This window comes from Lytechinus pictus, chromosome 15, assembly GCF_037042905.1.
Source record: "Lytechinus pictus isolate F3 Inbred chromosome 15, Lp3.0, whole genome shotgun sequence".
Taxonomy (NCBI): domain Eukaryota; kingdom Metazoa; phylum Echinodermata; class Echinoidea; order Temnopleuroida; family Toxopneustidae; genus Lytechinus; species Lytechinus pictus.
Window position 1 is genome coordinate 15714977 of NC_087259.1, and position 24541 is coordinate 15739517.

At 36.5% G+C, this 24541-nt stretch overlaps 1 protein-coding gene across 2 annotated transcripts in view; it reads right to left on the bottom strand.

Moving 5' to 3' along the window:
- The window catches only part of LOC129261436 (FAD-dependent oxidoreductase domain-containing protein 1-like), a 35663-nt gene extending 18113 nt beyond the window's left edge, over nucleotides 1–17550 (bottom strand). The window contains exons 1-3 of one of the 2 annotated variants that reach the window (XM_064110697.1): nucleotides 17040–17550; nucleotides 6713–7216; nucleotides 3042–3152 (exon numbers count right to left, since the gene is read on the bottom strand). In XM_064110697.1, the coding sequence (XP_063966767.1) occupies nucleotides 3042–3152; nucleotides 6713–6979 (378 nt within the window). In that variant the 5' untranslated portion in view covers nucleotides 6980–7216; nucleotides 17040–17550. Of the gene's footprint in view, nucleotides 1–3041; nucleotides 3153–4872; nucleotides 4940–6712; nucleotides 7217–17039 lie in introns of those variants that run through there. The other variant, XM_064110698.1, reaches the window with a different exon arrangement.
- Nucleotides 17551–24541: the final 6991 nt, after the last annotated feature.

Sequence of the window (24541 nt, forward strand, 5' to 3'; positions counted from 1 at the left end):
GAAGTTGGCTCAGTTGGTAAAGTGTCTGCCCGTCGAACCAAAGATAGTGGGTTCGAGTCCACCCCGGGCAGATGACTGAAGCCAGTGCGTTGTGTGTAAATGTCTCTCCCCTGTTTCATAGATGCAGGCTATGTTACAGTGGAAAACACTCCGTCCCTCGGATAGGACGTTAAATGGAGGCCCCATGTATAGGAGAGTCACCACCTTTGCACGTTAAGAACCCACTGCACTATTCAAATAAGAGTAGGGGGAAACCCCGGTGTAGTGGTCCACCTGCATTCCCCCAACCAGTTATATCGGGAGGAGAGACCTGCGGGTCACAGTTCTGTGTGCGCGCCCTTCTAGGCGACCAAGATTGGCTGGCTCCTCCAAACATGCACCTTTGAATGTCTTTGACAGCTATATGGCGCCATACAAATGCTGTGCATCATCATCATCATCAAATTCCATCTGAAATATAATTTAATCCCAACTTCATCCCAATCATGTGAAACAACTGAATACGCTCTTTCATTTGATATACCACTTTCGTCATGGTAGTATTTACATGTATATTTCTGAAGATAAAGTAAATTTTACGATGTTTGGCAAGCGAACAAATTTTACTGAATTCCATAGGTATATGTAAACTTTTGGTCTCAACTGTATATCACCTATCATAATATTGCAAACCAATGAGGTCTTAGTTTTACTTTGAGCAGGGCCGGCATTCATTTCACCATGGACCTATTACGAATGGACATTCAACGAGAGCTCTTTATGACCACCACCTGTTTCCAGCTGTCAAAATTGCTGTCTAACCCTTAACTTTCTCTTTACGCGGTTTTTACGACGACCGCCCGGGCGATTGTTTACACAAGCTCCTTTCGGCCAATGATCGTCACCGATCGATCACTGGCCCTCTTTCGACCAAAGACGGTCATGTTTTAGCCCCGATTGCCAATAGGGAAAGTCCCTACATTACCTAGAATGCAATGCGCGATTCATATCCGGTTTTTCAGTACATTATTTTAGGCTGTCTATAATGTGCGATTGTCGTCTGACCATCAAAAAAAATCCCATTAAATTTCATCAATCCTGTGGAATTTTATGCCCAAATAAAAATCAACTTCTGACTGAAGGTAAGCGCTACTATCGACATCAATACTGTCCGAAAAAGAGGAATTTTTAACGTTTTTCCACACATTTCTCCGTCAAATTTCAACTGCTTTTTTGCCGTAGATATACGGATCTGCAAGGTGATGTCAATGCATTTCATGTGCGGTTGTTTGCGATGTACGTAAAAAATATGTTTATGCACGCCTGTTTTCTTGTTTCTGCTATCATTTTCATAGCGCTAACGTTCGCTGCTGTGCGTTGCTTTTGATAAAGTGAACGAACAACATCGCAACGGGTAGGAGCAGCGTACAATTGATTTCCGCTGTGGGCGTCAGCTGCCAGCGCTCTGTTTATAAAAGGATTAGCGGTGACGGTCTTTGTCCCAAAGGCGGGGGTTCGTTGAATGTCCATTCGTAATAGGTCCATGATTTCACAGTATTCACCGACTCAGTAAATTATTTAGCATTTTATTTGACTAAGCAAACTGCTTATACTTCTATTCAATTTCCTTCCCAAATTTAAGTAAAATACTTACCAATAACCATTTTGATGTCATAAAGCCTAAGCCAAATAATGCGCAATGTATATGCACCCATCTGTGTGTAGCATGATTGACTGTATGTAGGTCATTTTGCAAACTGCACACTAGCCAGACTTAAAGGGATGGTCCGGGCTGAAAGTATTAATATAGAGTAGAATTCACTGAGCAAAATGCCGAAATTTTCATCAAATCGGATAACAAATAACAAAGTTATTGAATTGTAAAGTTTAGCAATATTTTGTGAAAACAGTCGTCATGAATATTCATTAGGTGGGCTGATGATGTTACATCCCCACTTGTTCTTTTGTATTTTATTATATGAAATTAGGTTTATTCAAATGTTTACCTCCAAGAACTAGAAAAATTGGATTGACAACTGATTTAATGCATGAGATATTCATTGCTGCAACTTATTTCATTATAAGAGAGACATATTATTCACAGAAGTATGAAATAATGAGAAAATTAAGATTTTATGTAATAACATAAGAAAGCGGAAAGGGGAGATGTGACATCATCAGCCCACCTAATGAATATTCATGTCGACTGTTTTCACAAAATATTGCTAAACTTTAAACTTCAATAACTTTAGTATTTGTTATCCTATTTTGATGAAATTTTCGTCATTTTGCTCAGTGAATTCTACTCTATGTATTAAGATATAAATATTTTCAGCCCGGACCATCCCTTTAAGCCAGGTAGGCGGCTGGCTTACATTTAAGCAAAATACTTCCCCAAAAAAATACAATCGAATACCAAAGATGGTTAAGCATTTGAATTAAGTAAAATTCTTATAAAATTCTGGCTCAAGTACTGCCGAGGTGCACAGAGAGTTATCAGAAGGTAAATGTTATTTTTTGCATAAAGTATGCTCCCAATGTTATGAATAATGATTATGTAACTCATCCATCCAAGATGTGCAGCTCAGGGAATGCATCATAGATTTCATTGAGAGGATGATATATTAACCCAGAAATATAGAAAGAAATGAGGGGAACATAAAGATTGAGAACATGTGGGGGCAGGGGTAGGGAGCACTTGACTGACTCCCCAAAAATTATTTGGGAGAAGATTCTCTTTCCGGCAATATATAATGATTATCATTTATGACATATTTCTTTCTACTACAGTAATTGGGGATTTGTGAGGTGTGTCAAATTTTTTTTTTGACTCACATGGTATATATCATTTTCACAATATTGAGTCAAAATCTATCACAAAGTATGGTCAAGATTTTTGATCAGTCGCTACTTTTCAAGATTTTCCCCATATTCTGCGTTCTGCCCCTAAAAAATTTCAGCTCATTATGCCACTGACATGCACACGAGTCCTTTTTGTAAAAAAATACATCGCAAGAAGTTGTGATGAAATCTGAGGTTACCTTCTACTCATAATTTCATACCTTGATATTCCGAAGGAAGTGTGCACTGTATAGAGACATGTAGACATTTTCTGGAACCGAAAATTGTTGTCTGATCCCACCAACAGCAAGCGAACTAGAAGCTCTGGTATACTGGAAATACAAAACAATACATGCGTTTTTGATTTCATAAGAAAAATATCAATTGATTATTATAAAACAATCAAACGTATCCAATTATTCTTTGCTTTGATATAAACTTGTTTTTGAAATGCAGTACAAAGTAAATTAGGAATTTATTATATCATTTTATGTCAACACCAACTGCAAAGGAAGTGTATTTGATCAACAGTATGGAACACAAACAGAAAATTATGAATGACCAATCAATCCAGTTTGAACATTTGACTTCATAATTGTTGTAAAAACATTTAAACCCTGATGACTAAGAATAAAGTGTAACAAATTAATGACAATCAAATAGAGTGCTATTAAATATTCAGAGATAGCAATAAACAATCTCATTTTTACCAGAATTATGACAGAGAGACTCCATATTTTGTAACATTCAGACTTCTGAAACCAAGCATGACTGACATACGGAAGTGACTCAGGCATAAGTACATCGTAGATTCAATATTTTATCAACGTTTTGAAGAAAAGTGTGAAATTTGAAATGGGTTTTCATGGGGAATTTCATATAATTTGTATGTAAGTACATGAACATGACCCTGGGTAGTACAAGATTTATGACAGACGACATTACTATGTGATGCCACTGAGAATGCCTTATAAAATATTAACTCAATATCTCACTTTTCCAAGGCCCTACAATGGCCCACTGCCGGCCGCAAAAAACGATGTTAGCCTAACAGAGCGCTATTAAAGATAAATTCCAGTTCTGGTAACGATCTTAAAATGACTTTTTACAGAATCTAATATAATGACCACCCAAGTGTCTGTTTGAATGAATAAAAAATATGTGCCAAAGGATTCTGGAAGAAATTGTGTAATTGCTGAGAAATAAGCAAAATAAGCGTTGATTCGGTCACTTCCGTTGGGTCTTTATTCCAGCAATAAAAAGCAAAACTGTCCCACGTGTGCCTATCTGTGTTGGCAATTTTCAGTGTGATCGTATTTCAGCTTAGATTTTATGATTTCACAAAGTTCAGTTTATGTAACTGTACCAGATCTAGATCCACGATGATATAGTCTTACTTAACCATGGTTTCACAGACTGTCTCACGAAATTAGTGTTTTACTGCAACTACTATCATTACTACTCACTTTTCCAAGGCCCTACAATGGCCCACTGCCGGCCGCAAAGAAACGATGTTAGCCTAACAGAGCGCTATTAAAGATAAATTCCAGTTCTGGTAACGATCTTAAAATAACTTTTTACAGAATCTAATATAATGACCACCCAAGTGTCTGTTTGAATGAATAAAAAATATGTGCCAAAGGATTCTGGAAGAAATTGTGTAATTGCTGAGAAATAAGCAAAATAAGCGTCGATTCGGTCACTTCCGTTGGGTCTTTATTCCAGCAATAAAAAGCAAAACTGTCCCACGTGTGCCTATCTGTGTTGGCAATTTTCAGTGTGATCGTATTTCAGCTTAGATTTTATGATTTCACAAAGTTCAGTTTATGTAACTGTACCAGATCTAGATCCACGATGATATAGTCTTACTTAACCTTGGTTTCACAGACTGTCTCACGAAATTAGTGTTTTACTGCAACTACTATCATTTAGCTTTAACAGTAAGCCCTATTAGCCCAGTCACATATTTTGGATTGTGAAGTCAAAACATTTATTTCAATGTGTAAGTAAAGTAATGCATTGTTGTAACATAAGGCATTGCTGCCACATTACCAATTGTAACAGGGCCCCTGTTAGCCCACTGTTAGCGCTAAAAACATTTCTGTGCAGTGAGAACAGGGCTATTGAAAGCAGGCTTTCCCAAAAAAATTCTCAGTGCAACACCAAGCTTGCTTTCCGCCATAGATGTCTAGACTGTTTAATTCGAGTGCTTTTTCACTAAGTCTGGAGTCAGCAAATAATAATCCAGTTTCCATGAAAGCTGGTCCCATCCAACTTTTAAAGAAATTGATCAATCAGGAATGAAAGCAACCTTTTTCAACCTTGCATGAATTCAATACTTCCAAAAGGGCTTTAAAAAACCCCATACACTGTGTGTCAGAGTGCAATAAAGAAATCGCTCAGCCAAGTCGAATTAACCCTAGTCATGGAATAGCTCTATGCCCTAGTCATCCAAGTTAATAATATTTGATCAATTGGCATTCCAGGATGAGTTTTGTGTCCTTTTTTCTCATTATTTCCTTATTTGTGTAGTCATATATTTGTGTCCTATAGAAAAGAGACCATGCCCTAGAAATTTTACTTCTGTGGGATCAGTGGAGTTCCAGCTCTGCCTTATTTGTCAAAATTTTGTGGAATTCACACCTGTTGACTCCTATCAATGAATTAAGTCAGGCATATGAGGGACAGGTATGGTATTAAAATAAACTGAAGATTTACTTCAGTTAAAAATCTCAAATGTAAAGATGCAATAATCCCTTAATTAGCCTTCGATACGATTCCTTTTTTACACAAAGCATTTGAGAGATGCTGAAATAATTTTTTTTATCTCATTCACTTTCAGGAATGCAAATATTACAGTTGTTGCCATGTTGGAGTGGGTCAAACCTTTCATATTGTCTAATCTAGCAACAGATGATGAATCAGAATGCAATTGAATTCACATGACAACTGAATGTACTATATTATTATCTTTATTCATTACTGACACACTTCAATCAATTTCAATTACTCTCAGTGAAGTAAATGACAAGTTTGCATAACCTGGGTCCTGTAACACAAAGGTAAGCAATGATCACAGAACATTTTCTACGATTGATTCCATTGACTACAATGTACGATCAATCGTAAAAATCAAGCGTGCGATCAATCGCTAACCTTTGTGTTATGGGACCCTGGTCCTGTTGCATAAAACTTAGCAATCTAACAGTAACTTCAATAAAATCCTTCATTCTAATTTGCTGTAATTTAGAGCATTTTAACCATTGGTACCGTGTTACCATTTGATGGCAAAGTTTTTACTAATATGGGCCCTGCCGCCCTGGACTGGTCAATCACTGAGACATCACTACAAAGAAGTATAGTTGTGGATCAGAACATTTTTCATGAATTCAATCATATCAAACACATTATTCTCATAAAATTCACCAAACTTTCACCATAATTACACAAATAGCTACAAAATATAAATGTGGAAAACTTTTCCCAAAATTGTTTTTTTTAATGATATTTAGCTTCCAATCACACCCCTCTTCGAATGTGAAATATTTTGGTCAATTGAAAAAAAGTATGTATTACCGAACGTGAGTTTCTATGGGAAAAGTTGAGAAAACAACAAAATCACTGATGGGCTATTTCGACCATATTTAATTATCTTGAGAATATAAAGACTTTGAAAATGTGTTTTTGACCATTTTTCATCTTTCTATTCAAGTTCCCTTTGGAAGGATTTTGCAAAGTTTCGAGCGTATGAAATTATTTTCTTGACGCGTATGATGCGCGCGTTTGGTAATACAAGGCCGGTCGGTAATACAATCACTCACTATACATTCACAATGTGAGTCCATATTTAGTCATAAGAGTTAAACAAGAGAACAAAAATCGGCATACTTACACTCATGTCCCTCTCTATGACACAAACGCTTACTCCTGCCTGAGCCTGCCGCCTCAGGAAATAGGCCACACTGGAGCCCATGACCCCGCCCCCAATCACAACAATGTCTGCGTGCCTTGGGGGTCTAGCTATCTTAAGGCTATCGCCGTAGTCAGTCCATTTCAAAGGGTTCCTGGATTTGGCATCTTTGGTTGCTCTGTCTACGAAGCTCGCTCGACGAAAAGGCTGTTGAAAAAGCACTGGTAGTCTTCGGAGTCCAGACGCCATGGTGACAGTGCCTAAGAGTGATGCTGATGCCAACGAATATTAAATACGTTTATATCTTAACAGACAACCTAATCTTTATCAGCATGTGAAGAGATCAAGTTATTGTTTTTTGGTCATGTTCAAGACAAACTACATGTATCACTTTCAATTCAGTCAATGGCAATCCAAGTTTTCATATGATCCACACTCTCCAACCAATTCTATCTTCTGTTAGAAATCAGATGCTGAAAGTAAAACCTGTATCAAAACAAGAGATTCAAGGAATTAGTCTTTTGACATTATTTATTCTACATTCAAAAGTTAACATTATTATTTACATCTCAAAATACTTTTTACTTTTATTTTGACACTACATGTAAGTTCAGGTTTTTTTGTTACTTCACTCACAGCTTTTTATAAATATTTAGTCCAGATATAACTTAGTAACAGCTATGTTTACAATCTGGATACTTCTGACTTTAGACCTGCTTCTTTTGCCATTCCTTCCCTATTCAGATGTGTTCAATCATTGAAGGGATACTACGGGCCGAGAATATTTACATCTGAATAAATAGAGTAAACTTCACAGAACAAAATTCGAAAAATTTCATTAAAATCGGATAACAAATAACGAGATTATTGAATTTTTAAGTTTAGCAATATTTTGTGAAAACAGAAGCACGTCGTCATGAATATTCATTGGGTGGGCTGATGATGTCACATCCCCACTTTCCTTTTTCTTATATTATTACATGAAATCATAATTGTTTCATTTTTTTCATACACATGTGTAAATGATCAGATGTGTCTCCATTGTGATGAAATAAGATGTAGCAATAAATAACTATTGCACTTAATCAGTTGTCAATCCAACTGTTTTGGTCCTTGGTAGAAAAAAATTGAATAAACCAAATTTCATATACTAAAATACAAAAGAAAAAGTGGGGATATGACATCATCAGCCCCCATCAGCCCACCTAATAAATATTCATGAAGACATGCCTAGAACTGTCTCACCAGAATGCAAATCTTTAAAATTCAATAACTTTGTTATTTGTTATCCAATTTTGATCAAATTTTCAGCATTTATACTCTGTGATTTATTGAAATATAAACATCTCCAGCCTGGAGCATCCCTTTAAATTCTCACATCTGAACATTCTTATCATTCCAACATGCTATTCATCCATTCACTTTATATCTATCATTGATTCAATTGATTAAAAATAATATATCTACTATCTAGCCCTAATATAGAACATGGGGAGAGTGGAAATATATACCAAAATATGGCTTTATTCTGTCAATTTTTCGAGCAGGATCAAGTGCGTGTAATTTTCCATAGTCTTTTTAGACATCGGTTTATTTAGTCAGTAAAGGGCCTGTAAGTATAGACTAGTCGAACTATCAGCACATAATCGCTAAAAAAAACATTGCGGTATCAACGCTTCTCGCTAGCTAGCATAGCGGGAAGAGGTCTTGACTGCAGTTACAACGAGGTGAGTTTGAGTCCTAAGCAAGGTAAGCAACACTAAAAAAATCCATAGATTCTCCAGAAATCTGAAGTGAACGAACCGGAAGTCTCGACAATCTTTTGTTATTATTGGTGAGGGGTAGATATGGAATTCTTCTCTTTGTTTTTAAACGTGTCTCTCAATTTAAAATGGTCACTTTTTCTGCAGGTTGCCCCAAAATAGAAGGGCCGGCTCCCCCCCCCCCCCCCCCCCCCGCCCTGGATCCACAGCTGAGAGACTGTGTAGACTTTGACTGTTGGCCTAACTTAGCTTAGTTTCATCATGATTTCATGGCATACGGTCATTTTTTTAAAAAGCAGTAGATTTCACACTCACAGTTTTAAGTTAAAGGCAGATCGGGAGTTTGAGATAGAGAAATTGACACCATTGATATACCCAGACATAGGCCTAGGCCTAATCAGAGTTGTTGTTCGACATTTGTGACCACTGTATCCCTGGGGGAGTACTCGACCAAAAAAGTGGTACATGTAGGTATGTGCCGCGGGCGAGACAAAAAACGGGGGCTTTGGAGCGAGATTTATTGTAAAGAGGGTCCTCGGAACGGGCTTCGAAACTACAAATGTTTGTGAAATCGGGGGTCACAGCATCTCGTGCAGCACTCCAATTAACGTTATAATCGTCTCTGTGACCACTAGCTCACTGCAACCATCCTGCCTGTGGGGAATCTACAGGTAGGACTATGGTTACCGGACGAAGTTCGTGCAGGCTCCACTCCACTCCACTACCGCTACACTACGCACCACCTACCCGAAATTTAGGACGGTGAACTCGATCGGATATTCCAAGTGACAAAGTTGGGATCAAAAACTGGTTTATTGTAAAAATTAAAGAAAAAAAATATAACGAGAAAGAAAAATAGCTTAATTTCTTACTCTTCACCCTTATTTCACTCTGTGTCCATCCTCCGGTTATCCTCAAAATTTGTGATTTTGGGCCAGTATCAAATTACTCACAGGTATTATTCACGGCCGATTTCAAAACATTGCATGCAACGAACGTAGAGGGCAGCAACACACATCAGTGTTGCTATTAATAGGAAGGGGTGTCTGTGACTGTGACCTGTGTGTCATATTGTTTTCTCGACTCGCTTCTACTGGTATACTTAGCCTGGAGGCTTCTGGGGAGTAAAAAACATCTACTAACGTAGGCTTACTCCCCAATGAAGCCTGGGTCGGGTACCCATATCTGGCCGTGAAGGCCATACATTCCCACGGTGAAACTAGACCTAAATCACCAATTTTACGTTTTGTTTTGCGCCCAAACTAACGTAAATGGGCCAAAACAATATTAACTCCCAGTTTTTAATGAAGTTCCTAATATTTATAAGATAAATAGTAGTAAAATTGAAAAAAATCAAGAGCACGAGCGTTCACTTACCCAGTATGTTTACGTCGCCATTTTGCAGTCTTTTGTTATCGATACCTAGATGCCAAACGTGTGTAGAGCTGCCAACTTAGATTTTAAAAAATACTTACGAATCGTAAAATATTTGTTTCGGTCGATAAATATCATTAAAATTGCTTCATATTTATCGACCGAAACAAATATTTTATGATTCGTGATATTTATCGGCCGATGCAAGTATTTTTCAAAGTCTACATGTAAGTTGCAGCTCTACACGCGTGTGGTATCTAGGTATTTGGCCCATGTACGTTAGTTCGGGCGCAAAACAAAACGTAAAATTGGTGATTTAGGTCTAGTTTCACCGTGTGAATTTATGGCCTCCACGGCCAGATATTTTTTATGGGTACCCGACCCAGGCTTCATTGGGGAGTAAGCCATGTTACATGTACGTTAGTATACTGTTTTTTACTCCCCAGAAGCCTCCGACCTACGTACCGTATGGGCACTAGTATTCAACCCGGCATAACTCAAAGATTTGGATAAAATTCCCCCAAATATTTAGAAATAGGGAATTTATCTTAATTTCATACCTTTGTTATTTCCAGGGTAATCTGTTTTCTGTATTTTCTTTATCAATCTGTCGACTGTATGCGTGGAGGATCGAATTAAGCGGTGAGGACCTTTTGCACTGAATTGCACTAGTATTCAACCTAGTGATGATAGATAGCGAATCTCAAAATGGTTTAGATTGCTAAACTAGATCTAGATCTATGTAAGTCTCTGGCTTTGACTAACCCCTGTTTGGTCTCATCTCAAATGGCCTAGTCCATAGACATAATCCGATGGGACAAGGGCAGATTGAGAGACAGGGCCATCTTTCAGTTTCATCGCTAGGTTGAATACTAGTGCCGACGGGTTGAATACTAGTGCAAAAAACCATCGCCGTATAATTTGATCGCCCGCGCACACAGTCGACGGGTTGAAGAAAAAAATAACGCAAAAGGAATAACTAGCATTTGCTCTTGGAAATAAGACAGGTCTGAAATTAAGGTAAATTCCATATTTCTATATATTAGAGGAAACTCTCCAAACGGGTTGAATACTAGCGCCCTAGTTACGGTATACCGTAGACCAAAAGCTTCGGTCTCCATTATTTTGGTTGTTCAGCTGAACTCCGTTGGCTTCACTCACCAAATACAGAGACCGAATTTCTAGCGCGATCTGTACAGGGGACTCAATGGCCATATGTTTATGTGTATTAAGTTCGGATAAAACAGGGCAGTGAAGTTGCGCGACAGCCGAGGTAAGTCACTATTTTTGTTCCTTTTAACTTTATTTTCCGTTTTTTGGCAATTAATGCCAAGAGGGACTATTAATTTGCATTTCGGTCGCGTTAATTTTCAAGAGTTTGATCCCGGGGGGGGCACTCTACCAAAAAAGTAGTGGGTATGTGCCGCAGGCGAGACAAAAAACGGGGGCCTTGGAGCGGACTTATTGTAAAAAGGAGGGTCCTCGAAACAGGCTTCGGAACGACAAATGTTTGTGAAAACGGGGGTCCTTGGAACGGGTCGCTTGCACGTGCATCCCTATGGAACGGGCATACGTGTTGCAGCAAGCCCAGCGGCACGGGTGCTGGGTGCGCTCGCGCAGAGGCGATGGTCGGACAGCGCTCAGCGGCCGCTTTTCACCAAAATTGCAGCTCATTGTGGCGGATCAATGCGACCGGAACGGCGTAACGAAAAATATGCGAAGCTTTGGAGAGGATTTCTTTCTTCTTTTCTCTCGATAAGAAGAAAATGCTATGCCTCGGAGCGGCTTTCTTAGTTCTTTTTCTTAATAAGATGAAAATGCTATGCCCTGGAACGGAAATTTGAGTGTAAAAATGGGGGTCCCCTCCGCGGCACATACCCACCTATGCATTATACTGAGTGCCCCCCCCCCCCCGGGAGTTTGATTCATTAAGACAAAAATTGAAGAGCCCCGACGGGGGATTTAGCATTGTACATGTTGTAAGTCCCCTAATGGTGGCTGCACGATAGCGAGCCGTCTGTGTACGAGGAGAAATTTAAAAAATAAAAATGTTAAAAACTCCTCGAAACAGACGGCTGCCAGCTGTCTAACTTAGGTACCGGTAATGTATATGGTAGTGGATCGTATTACCGAACACTTTTCATGAATTCAATCATATCAAACACATTATTCTCATAAAATTCACCAAACTTTCACCATAAATACACAATTACCTACAAAATATAAATTTGTAAAAATTTTGCCGAAATCGTTTTTCCTTTTTACGATATTAGCTTCCAATCGGACCCCTCTTCGCATGTGAAATATTTTGGTCACTTAAAAAAGGTATCGTATTGCCGAACGTGTGTTTTCTATGGGAAAAGTTGAGAAAACAACAAAGTTACTGATGAGCTATTTTCACCATATTTTATTATTTTTAGAATATTAACACTTTGAAAATGTGTTTTTGATCATTATTCATCATCTTTCTATTCAAGTTCCCTTTGGAAGAATGTTGCAAAATTTTGAGCGTATTAAATTATTTTCTGATGCTATGATGCGCGCGTTCGGTAATACAAGGCCGGTCGGTACCGTAACAGTAATACAATCATGAATCACTCACTATAGGGCACATGAGAGTAATTCATCTGCGCGCAAAGCATGTCGGACAGGCGTAAGTAAAGATCACATGACTTTATTAATTAAAATAATTCATTAAAAATAGATCAAATGTTTGTATATCAAAAGAAGAACGATAGAGGTAATGCTATGTTCATACTCTTTCATAATTAAGGCGTTTGGGGAGGCTAGACTGCATTTTTGTCTTTCATTTTAATTATTATTACCCACAATGCAGTTCTGTTTTTTCTGGCAATGAACTGGCCGAAATTATGGTTAGTCTTATTTCAGGCCATTTAACTTCTGATTGAGCTGGGCAAGTACCTGATTAACATATCAAGTCTTAATGTACTGTTAATTGTGACTAATGTCAGTGAATTAAAGCAAAATCTATCGAGGGATTGATTTTTAATGATTTTTTTATGAGCTACGATATAACGAAGTCCGACCACTTGACCGAAGGTCCGCGAGGCCGAGGGTCCGCGAGACCGAAGGCCCGCGAGACCGACTTTTTTCCTTCATCGGTTGCCGCGGTCGAGTGGTTTAAGACGCCTCGTTGCAGCGGCGTAACAGGTGCCTGTTATCGGGGAGGGGGGTGCCAAATAATTCCCGATAACTAAATAGAATCAGTGGTGTTGCTAGGATTTCTTTTTAGGGGGCGGTTGTGAGCACGCGAATCGTGCGAAACACGTACAGCGCGCACGAAACGTCTCTCGAGGGAGGGGATGTTTCTGCTACCTACAGTATAAACTTACGATGCCTTATTTCACTGACACTACTCAATCATTAACTCTATTCATTTAACGTTTATTTTTATGGTAATTCTGCTTCATGATCTTGTGCATTTAATGTTTGACAAGAAAGCTGGAAATATTATGGAAATACATACACCTGGATCATTGAACCTTCTTTATTGGCAATCCTATCTTAGCATTTGTTTTTCTCATTTAAACAGAATAATAAGAAGAACAAGAAGGTGAAAGTTCTAAAGAAAAGAACGTACATTAATGTGTCACTCAAATGGAAGTGCCGGTTTAAATCAGTTTTCCTCCGGGAAGCCTGTCTTCGGGAGAATGGTCCTTCGGGGGAGTTTTCATGATGAGTCGCCCTCCGGATCGAGGAGTAGTCCTCTCGGGGAGTTGTACTAAAACCCATTTTTTATTGTTGTTGTTACTATTTTTGTTAACATGATATCAGCAGCTGCAGCAGTAGTAAAATTTTAAGGCGTAGTAGTAGTAGTTCTTGTTGTTATTGTAGTAGTTGTAGTAGTCGTAGTCGTAGTAGTAGTAGTAGTATTAGCAGTTATATTATTATTATTGTTTTTATCATCATTATTATTATTATTATTATTATTATCATTTAAATCGTTAACATTATTCTGCATTTTTGTTTTGCTTTGTTTAAATTTGTCTCCTTTGTTTTATTCATCACTTTAGTTTATTCAATCAATTTTTAAATCCGACACTCCAAAATGGATGAATACTTTTCTAAAACCAGACAACGTTTTATAAACAGTCCTGTATGTTAAAGTTATGTCTCTGAAATCCAGATGAAGAAAAAAAATTGTAGGTGAAGTAAATGATAATTAAAAAAAATTGCCGTAAAAGGGAAGGAAAATGAATTAATAGAAGCGCCGAGTTCACCTAGAGCATAGAGAAAAGCAGACAAAAATCACGAAGAAAAAAAAGAAGCGAAATTATTTAGGAATAAGATGTTAACATAATTAAAGGGGAATCCAACCCAACTAAAACTTGTTTTTGTAAGGAAAAGAAAAATCAGACAAGTTGATTGGTGAAAGTTTGAATAATATTGGAAAAACAACAAGAAAGTTATGAATTTTTAAAAGTTGTAAATATTGGTAATCACTATACCCATGGAGACTTCAAATTGGCCGCATATGGGATGTCATAGTGATGTAAGGCAAGGACTACTCTTCCATGTAATCCAATACATATAATGGCTAAAATTTCATTTTTCTTAAAAGTTTTATTTCAAATAATACTTTTCTTTCATGAGGACATAAAACAGTATACTACCTGGGTTATATTTACATTACTGCCCCAGGGGAATGGGTACTTAGGAGACAACCACAAATCCCTGATAATAAAGTACATGGCCTATGGGAAAGTTGTCCTTGCACTTTGTCATAATTTACTTACCCAGTTGCCAATTTGAAATCTACATAGTATTAGTGATCTCAATTTTAAAGCAGCTATAACTTTCTTATTGCTTGTCCGATTTCTTTCAAACTTTCACCATTCTGTTTAATTTATTTTTCTCCTTCCCAACACAACATTTTATGGCCAAGGCTGGATTCCCCTTTAAAGAGAACAGAGAAGGAGAGAGAGAGAGAGAAGTGGGGGGGGGTTCAAGAGGTACGATAGGAGAAATTGAAAGTAAAGAGAGCTGTGAGAAAAGTACAGAGGAAAAGAACTGGGAGGAATATCCAATTTATTTGAATGTGCTCTGTGTCTATCTGTGTGTGGGATGAGTGCGTGCGTTTCTATGCAAAATATGGATAGGATATTTCTATTTAAAAAATCTTGAAATTTGCAACAGCCCACTTCGGATGCGGCGCCACACTGTATTTGGGTTCATCAGTCCAACTGTTGTAACATTTTTTGGTTTCACCTCCGTTGTGTAGATTTCTTCAGAGGCTACGGTATGATTTCGTTACTCGATGAAGTGAGAGAGGGGATGGGGTGTCCGATTTTGTAGTATTATGAAAATCATTTTTGCAAACTATTCCCAGTCTAATAATACTCCGGCAGAAGCTGAAAGTGAAATGTTATCTAAAAAAAATGATATGAAAAAAGTAATCTATTAATGAATAGTAAGTTGAATGAATGAATTAAAAAAATGAACAATTATATTCATTAATTGATTACACCCTCGTAGCAAAAAAAAAAAAAAAAAAAAACGCCACCCCACCCCCCAAAAAAAGGGGAAACGTGAGCGAGAAAATAAAAAAAGTTATTGGAGAACGTAAGACGAGCGAGAGCCAACAAGGAATAGTTCAAGGGATCGTCTCCCTCCGTGCTCACTACCGCCTCCATGAATTAAATCCTAGCTTCGCCACTAATTTTAGACTTAGTTAACGGGGATTATTTGGCTCTGCCGCCCCCCCCCCTTGATAACCATGATAACACTACAAGCACCTGTTACGCCGCTGCAACGAGGCGCCTTAAAGTTTAACCACTCAACCGCGGCAACCGATGAAGGGAAAAAAAAAGTCGGTCTCGCGGGCCTTCGGTCTCGCGGACCCTCGGTCTAGCGGGCTGTCACCCGATATAACACGTGAGTGAATTGGGGTCTGTAAACTCATGACTCATGTGTGCCCTATAGGCTATAGTTATATACCAGTAGGCAGTACTCTCGACCCACCCAAGGGTTCATTACATGCCGCCGCGCACAGAAAATTCAAGCCATAGAAGTCGTGTGTTGTGGACCCAAGAAGTGAGATCCCAGCACGCGCGACCCACTAGTTAGAAATCCACTGCCAAACGCGGTTCGTGGTGCGAGGTTAGTATAGTCACGTATTGTATTACCGGACACTATTATGATTCCGGACGCGCATATTACTGCGTTCTAAAACAAATTCGTACCGTAAGACTTCCGCAATTCAATTTCACAGAGCAATACATAGAACAAGATTGCAAAAACAAGGCGAAAAATCCAACTTTTACCTAATTATCTCTAAAAATGACAGAAAATGCTTAAAATATCATATAACATAGTTTTGTATTAACAATTGATATATTTTCTAACGGAAATATGGGCCGATTTGCCGAATTTCAATCTCGTCCACTCCTTGATCGATCAAATGATGAGGTGTGGTGTATTGTGGGTGATCGTCGACGGCTAGTTCTCAAGGTACCCGTGCGCGAGGTTTACCGTGAGTAGAGCCGTCGATCGGCAGCGCATCGATAGAACTTGATGAGCGTCACGATACGAACGCGAGCATATTATTATTGGAAAGTGCCATGGAACATGCAGCTAACAAGACAAAATAAAATAAGTTATCAAACACGAATTTATTACCAACATCTGCTCAGATTCGATATAAAAAAGCAAATAATACTTAGAATTTACTCATGATATGATATAAGAAGAAAAAAAAAATCACAAAAATTTGTTCTTACATCATTATAATCAAGGATATCTTTACCCGTCCGGCGCGCGTCCGGAATCATGATGTAATTTGTCGCGCACGAAAATAATTGTTTTTCGTGGAGGGGTATGCGGCAAGTGCGATGCAAAGAAAATGGTTGGTAAATATAAAATAATTTTATCATATTCATAATTTTCAGAATATTTGGAATAGCAAGTGTGAATTTTTCTTGATTGTATTTCCTCTAGTTGTCATTTTTAAAGCACTGAAATAAAGGTGTCCGGCAATAGGATACACTGCCATATGTATACATTACCAGGTACTAATTAATACTAACCTCGCAATACCGTACCGTACGTACTGTGAGTGCTCTCGACCTGCAACTTTTTTGCAAGTGATTCCTGTGTGATTTCGTAAGAAACATATTACTATTAGAACAAATGAGAGGAATGATGAACTTTACCTCATAAATGTGCTTTGAACAGCCACATTTCCTTCCAAATTCCCTTACTTCAACGTCGGGGTCAGTCACTCAGGCTCAAGCTCAATCTTATAATATGCAAGCACTAGCACACTAGTATGGTCACTACCGTATACCGACCAGAACTCGAACACCTGGCTCAACTCCCAGCGGCTGCGTCAGTGCGCCTTTCATTGCCAGCGCAAACGCGTATCGGAGAATGACAATACGCAACGGGGCTACTGCCGGGTAGGCCACGATCGTGCCTTTGCAAACATGCGCGATAAGCATAAAAAAAGATAATTAAACTTGGCAAAACTAGTCTTTTTACTTCACAATTTGAGTAGCGGTTGATCTTATTCGCGATTTTTTACGGGGTGCCCGTACCGTAATCAGTATTTTTACGGAAATTTCACCTTTTTAAATAAAATTTGAAGAAGTTGACCAAAAAATATACAATATTCCGAAAGTGCTTCTTACGTCGGCTCGGTGTTCGTCAAGGCATCTCGTAAATATGGATAATTTTCGTTTCAGAAGGGGAAAAAGATGACACCAACATGACTATTTTTTCATGCCAGAACTCGAACACCCCGATTTATTGATATTTGCATTTCAACACGTAATTAATTAATGGTAGACTAGTCTTTATCAAGCAATAATTATGATCTCTTTTCTTTTGATATCATTTGTTTTCTTTTTTTTGACCAAATGTTTTTTTCTTGTGTGTTAATTTGCCCATTATAATATATACACATATTTTATTATTTATTTACTCATTTTTTTTTTGGGGGGGGGGGGGTGTGGCAAATACTAAGGACGTGGACTTGGATTTTTGTTTTTCAATTTAGCACATGCTTTGAGGCATGGGCGGAAATTCCAGGGGGGACGTGTCCCCCCTACCCAGGGTCTTTTAATTATGATGTAGAAAAATACATCATTCACAATCGAAATAATATTTAAAAAATTTAAATGACCTTACATTTTGGGTGAAACCCCCCCCCTTTTTTTTTTTGCTTGTCAAATTTTTCTGTTAAAATAACCTTACATTTTGGGTGATAAACTTTTTTTTTTTTTGCTTGCCATTTTTTTTAAAATGACCTTACATCATATTTTGGATGATAACCTTTTTTTTTTTGGGGGGGGGGGGCTGTTAATTTTTTTTTTTTTGGGGGGGGTTAAAAAGACCTTACATTTTGGGTGATAACCTTTTTTTCTTTGCTTGTCATTTTTTTAATGACCTTACATTATATTTTGGGTGATAACCTTTTTTTCTTTTTTTTGGGGGGGTTGTTAAATTTTTTTTTGGGGGGGGGGGTTAAAAAGACCTTATATTTTGGGTGATAACCTTTTTTTCTTTGCTTGTCATTTTTTTAATGACCTTACATTATATTTTGGGTGATAACCTTTTTTTCTTTTTTTTTGGGGGGTTGTTAAATTTTTTTTTTTTTTGGGGGGGGGTTAAAAAGACCTTACATTTTGGGTGATAACCTTTTTTTTCTTTGCTTGTCATTTTTTTAATGACCTTACATTATATTTTGGGTGATTTTTTTTTTTGGGGGGGTTGTTAATTTTTTTTTGGGGGGGGGGTGGTTAAAAAGACCATACATTTTGGGTGATAACCTTTTTTTTCTTTGCTTGTCATTTTTTTAATGACCTTACATTATATTTTGGGTGATTTTTTTTTTGGGGGGTTGTTAATTTTTTTTTGGGGGGGGGGGTTAAAAATGTTGATAACCTTTTTTATGGGGGGGGGTCAGGTCCCCCTACCTTTGGGGACAGATTTACGCCCATGGGAGGGTTCCCTTTTATTATAATTTTTCACCCGTTTCCTTTTATATATTTTTGTATAGATCATGTGATTTTTTTCCTTCATATAAAGACCTTTTTGGTCAGAATACCCCTATAGTTTTCATTTTTAATATTTCTTTATTGAGCGATTCTCCCTAATTTTAAATCATTTTGATCCAATATCTAATTTTGGTCATATATCGAGAACCACCCCACGGATCCTTGAGACCTTGACTATGATTGATATAATTTCATCTACATGTTGCTATTATTGTCATCATTATCATTGTGACATTACTTTTGTCATTATTATATATCAAAATTATAATCATCGATCATCTCAAAACATTCTTACCTTTTTCTGTGGTGGTATGGCCAGGACCGAATCCATTTTTTTCTTTCTCTACATTCTAGGCTGGGTATTTTGCTCACTGTGGGCATGCAGGCTGTGAACAGTATTTATCCAGGTTTGTATGCAACGGCAGCACCAAGATTTTGACTAGGAGGCAAGTGGGGGGAGGGGGGTGGGTTTCTAAGATATACTTTTGGGGCCAAGTTTGGCAAAAGCACATTACAATTGACTAAACACTTTTTTCCAGATTTATTTATTTTAAATTATCAGGGGACAACTGGGGAATGCTCCATAATACCCCCCCCCCCCCTTGCAACCACTTTTAATTTGTATGCCATGGGCAATGCCCTATTTTGATGAAATGAAGATTTTAATATTAACTATTTCTCAAAATTACAGGACTAATAACTCAACTAATACATGTATCTCTTAAGCTCCTTTTCTTAGTTCCCTTTCTTCCTCATTTTATCCCTTTATTCTATCAGGGGTAATTGTTATTTTCACAGCCACGACTAATTGAACCCCCCCCCCCCCCCCCCCCCCGTTGTATACTTTTGTGCACTTTTATAACACGATATTCTCTCTTTCTCTCCTATACTATAGAGGTGGATTTATTGTCATATTTACAAGAAGATCTGTAGGCCTACCAAGTCCATAAAGACGTCTTCTGTGGATAGACTATACCTAGCCATCAATGTTCTCTGCGGTTATACATAAACTTTGAAATGTAGAAAAAGATGCTTACTGTTAATATGGAAAGTTTATTTGTTTTTAATGAACACAGTTTCACAGTGATCATATAATTAATAATGCTTTCACAACTGAGACTGATTGAAAGATGAACGCAAAAGATTTTGAATTGAAAAAGACTACATCATTAATACTCCTTGTGCTTTTTATTGCATAGTATATAGGCCATACAATTATGGTATTGATTTTGCTAATCCATAAATGATTGGTCTCAAAATAAATATGTTTCATTTATGATTACAGCATTTCATCGTTGTAGAAATATATATTCTGCTTAATTAATAAGTATAAGATACAGAATGGATCAAGAATAAAAAAAAGGGCTACAGTGATCTAGGGAAAAAAATGTCTACTGAAATGATGCATGAATAATTTTCCTGGTATCGCATCGCAATTTGCTCCACACTTTTTAAAGACTGCTACGCATTAAGTCTTTTGTATAGCATATTTTTACATATACGACTGTACATTACTTAGTTGAGAGCTAAATTATGACCCAAAATGCTATTCGAATATGTAAAGCAAAATTATTCCCTGCATGATATAACAATTACTTTTATTTGGTTGTCTCATCTTTCTTTCTTAAAAAAATTATTGACAGTCAATGATCACTTAAAAACAATTTTTAAATCTCATTTTTGGACATGATAAATGTCTTTGTGTTATCATATTATAATTAATGCATTAATGCATATAAGTAATTTATTCAAATTGATGAAACCGATTAAAAGTGCTATATGAATATTTTTTATGATTTTTTAAATTTATAATTCATTTATTCATTTTTATCTTTATTTATTTATTTATTTAAGTTGATAAAACAAATAAAAATTGCTTATGATCTTTTTCAATTTTTTGTATTTATATTTTTTTATTTACTATTACACGTAGGCCCTATTTCTTATTTTTTATTCAGTTATTATTTTATTTACTGTATAGTTTCTGTTATGTTTTGGGGGATAAAGGAATCGATAATAAGGCAAGAGTGATATATATATCATCAATATTATGTTTTATTATGCAATCGGAATTGAGCACCCATGCAGAGTGTGCTAAGGTAAGTGGGAAACTTCTATTTCGCACTTCTTTAGATGAACCAAGAAACCTGCAATAAAACACAGTAATCATGTACCGGTAAGTGATATGGAAATCAATCAATCAATAATGTTAAATCTCAATATGAATATAAAAAAAAACCCTGAAATACTCCTACTTGCTTCAATAAAAGTAACGAGACAACAGACATGCATTGTGGTAATATCCTCCAAAATATATTCCCCACATGAATTACTCCATGAAATAAGTTCATATACTGGCAAAGAGAAATTATACTAATGTGATAATAAGTGAGTTCAAACAATTAAGTAATAATAAAACAAATGATATAGGCCCATGAAGGAAGATGCCAATGATATTGATAACATTGATAATAGTAAATATGATTTTAATAATGACAATAATGAAAATGACAATAAATATAAAAATAATATGATAATGAATCAATAACAATATTAATAATTTGATAAGTCAAAGAAGAATAGCAATTGAGAGGAATACATAAAAGGCTATTGCAAATAAATGAATCCATTCTGTTTTTTTAAATAAACAAATTAAAAAATCTATATGCACAAAACTCAAAATAAAAGTAAGTGATATGACTGAAATTATTCTAAAATTGAAATATAAATTAAACTAGCAGAAACTCATTCAAACAATGAAATTTATGAAAATTAATTATTTCAATGAATGGAACCTATGATTGAATGTATACATAGTTGAAGAAATTAAAAAATAATTACATGGAAATAGATAAAGACGTGAATTAAGTCAATTAACAACAAACCAATCATTTAATTATCTCAGAGCGAGGGGGATATGATCGCGCGATCATCAACAGGCAAATTGTATTGCGCCATCTGGTGTTCGAATTCTGGCATGCAGTGTACGAATTCTGGCAGCGCAGGCTCGAAGCCTTCGGCGATCGTCGCGCTACCCGAAACTTTCCCCAGAAAATCCAAATCGAACGGCACCTACGGAAAGCTTAGAATTTCGGCTACATCGCAAGCCCAAGAATGTAAGCCAGAAACACCGTGAATACCTTTTATGGGCCATTCTCCGAAAAGGGGCACCAAAGGACATTTTCGTGTCTCCAACATTCTCTAGGCTATAAACCATAATTTAATTCATCAGGAAACCAATTTATTTACTTTTATTTATACTACAGAATATGTTGAGTAAAATTAAAATCAACTGAGGTCACCACACCTCATGAAAAAATTATATACGACAGCACAAAACATATATGTGCTCATTTTACCCATGTCTCCAGTGACCTGTGTGATTATATTTCATACTCCCGCTCTTTACCGTAATATCCGAACTTCATGTTTTGTCCACTAATTTATAGTGCCTTCGGTGCCTAAATAAAAAAGCATACTGCTTAGCGAAAAAACTTTTGTATTTTTTTTCCTGCGGTCTTAGCGAAGGTGTCTCCAAATCGGGATAAAATACGTTACTTTTTGTATGATGCCCTAAAAAGAACGAAGACAATAATGCAGTGATCTGTATTTCGGTGTAGTGAATGAAGTCCATTTCAAGGCTATATAAATACAAATAGTGTATACTGAATCTCTATAATAATGAATATATTCAGACACAAAGTTTTCAATTGTGTATGTTACCATAAGGTAAAATAAGATACGTTACTGAAACTTTGCTCTATTACAGAAAAATAACTTGGTTAACAAAGTTATAATGTATTTTGTTTTAGAGCACTCTACATTGCTTATGGTAATACATGGGAGTTACGAAAGAAAAGGTTGTTATTTTGTGAAAACACAAGGTTGATCCTAAAGGCCGTCAAATACGTTACCGTCAAATACGTTACCGCATTGCGCGTTGATAGGCCCATTCGCGCATTCTCTAATTTTGCACACGCTTTTAGCGCTTCTCCACCCTTCAAAGCATTGAGCGTTACGTGCTGAGAGTCTGAGGGAGATGTAAGGCTTCTCGCCGTTTGTTATTCATCCCAGCTACGTGGTTGGTAAGAATTTTCATTTTTTGAATATTGACAGAATATAGTTCATTTATCTGTTTGAGTACTATGATACATTTGAGAGTTATTTAAAGTTGATGGAACAGTTATAGGCTTAAGACATCTAACACGTATGCATGCGATTGTTTAGTGTGTGTGATAGCTCGCATGAACATTAGAATGTTACCAGATAGGCACGGTAACGTATCTTACCCGACTGGTAACGTATCTTATTAGATATTAATGTCATGTTTTTACATTTGTTATTAATTATAAAATAATGTACATATAAAACTCCCATGCTGATATTTTTCCTCTCTGTCTGTCTCTCGTTTATTTCAGAGAAAAAAAAAGACATGGGTAAAACGCGTGCTGAGATCCGGAAAGTCAGAGAGAAAATCTGAGTTAACCATCAAACAGTTGACACTAATCGAAGATTTGGCCAAAAAATATAAAGAAGCACAAATTAAGTAAAAGGATCAATATTAGAATTTGCAGGTGACAAATATTTGGACAGCATTACTTGTATGTATGCACTTTCCATATCCTCCCATTGTTCGAACAATTTACAAAGAAAAGGAATCCTTTCCCTGTGATGCAAGAATGATGAAAATGGCATATTTTAATAAAAAAGGAAAATAATGACGTTATTAATTTTTTTTCGGAAAACATTTCTTTTTTTATGAGCAAGTTAATGATGTAATTCCCTTACAATTTTCTTCACATTTGATTTACAGAAATCCTTTAAAAAATCCATTTATCAAATATGATACAGTAAAGTTTTCCTATTCAACTAACCCCAAATTAAAACAAAATGAATGAGAGATGCTATTTGTTCTGAAATATTTGTTCTGACATATCTTAAAGGGGCAAAAACAATCCAAAATGTCATTTAAACGTGACAAATTATGAGGGGATGACATTAACAACTTGCTCATTAGAATATGTTTTCTGAAAATGTGAAATTTTGAAATATAATATTTTCCTTACTTGCTGTCGGTTGTTATCCGGTTTGTATTTTCTTTCTTAAATCATGCTAATCATTTTTTTACCCGGCTTTTTGCTTTAATACGTGCCACATTATGTACAAGCGGCAACATAATGTTAATTGTCAACTGATATGTGGAAGGAGAATATTTCGATTCCGTAGTCTAGTTGTTTTGTCTTGGCTCTCTGAATGTACAAAAATATGAAAAAGTAGAATCCGTCAATATAGTGTAAGCTTTAATGTACCGAAATATTTGAGTGGATGATGAATCAGATGTGCTACAAAGACATTTTAATTTATACTTGAGAGTTGTGTCTGCTACGTTACCACCATTATCTACCGTATATAGCTCCTTGGCTCTCTTTAAATTTTAAAAACAAATTTTATGATAGAACATGTGGAAATACATTAATTTATACAAATCTTTTTATAACTATTCAGCGTGATTAATTGTTAAGAATGAGATCTTTTATACAATTTAAGAAGGTTCTTTTTTTAGGAGCAGAGCCGAAACACCAAGTATAGCCCAAGTGAAATAACATTGTACTTATAAGTTTAAATTATCAACAGTCAAATACGTTACCCTACGTTGC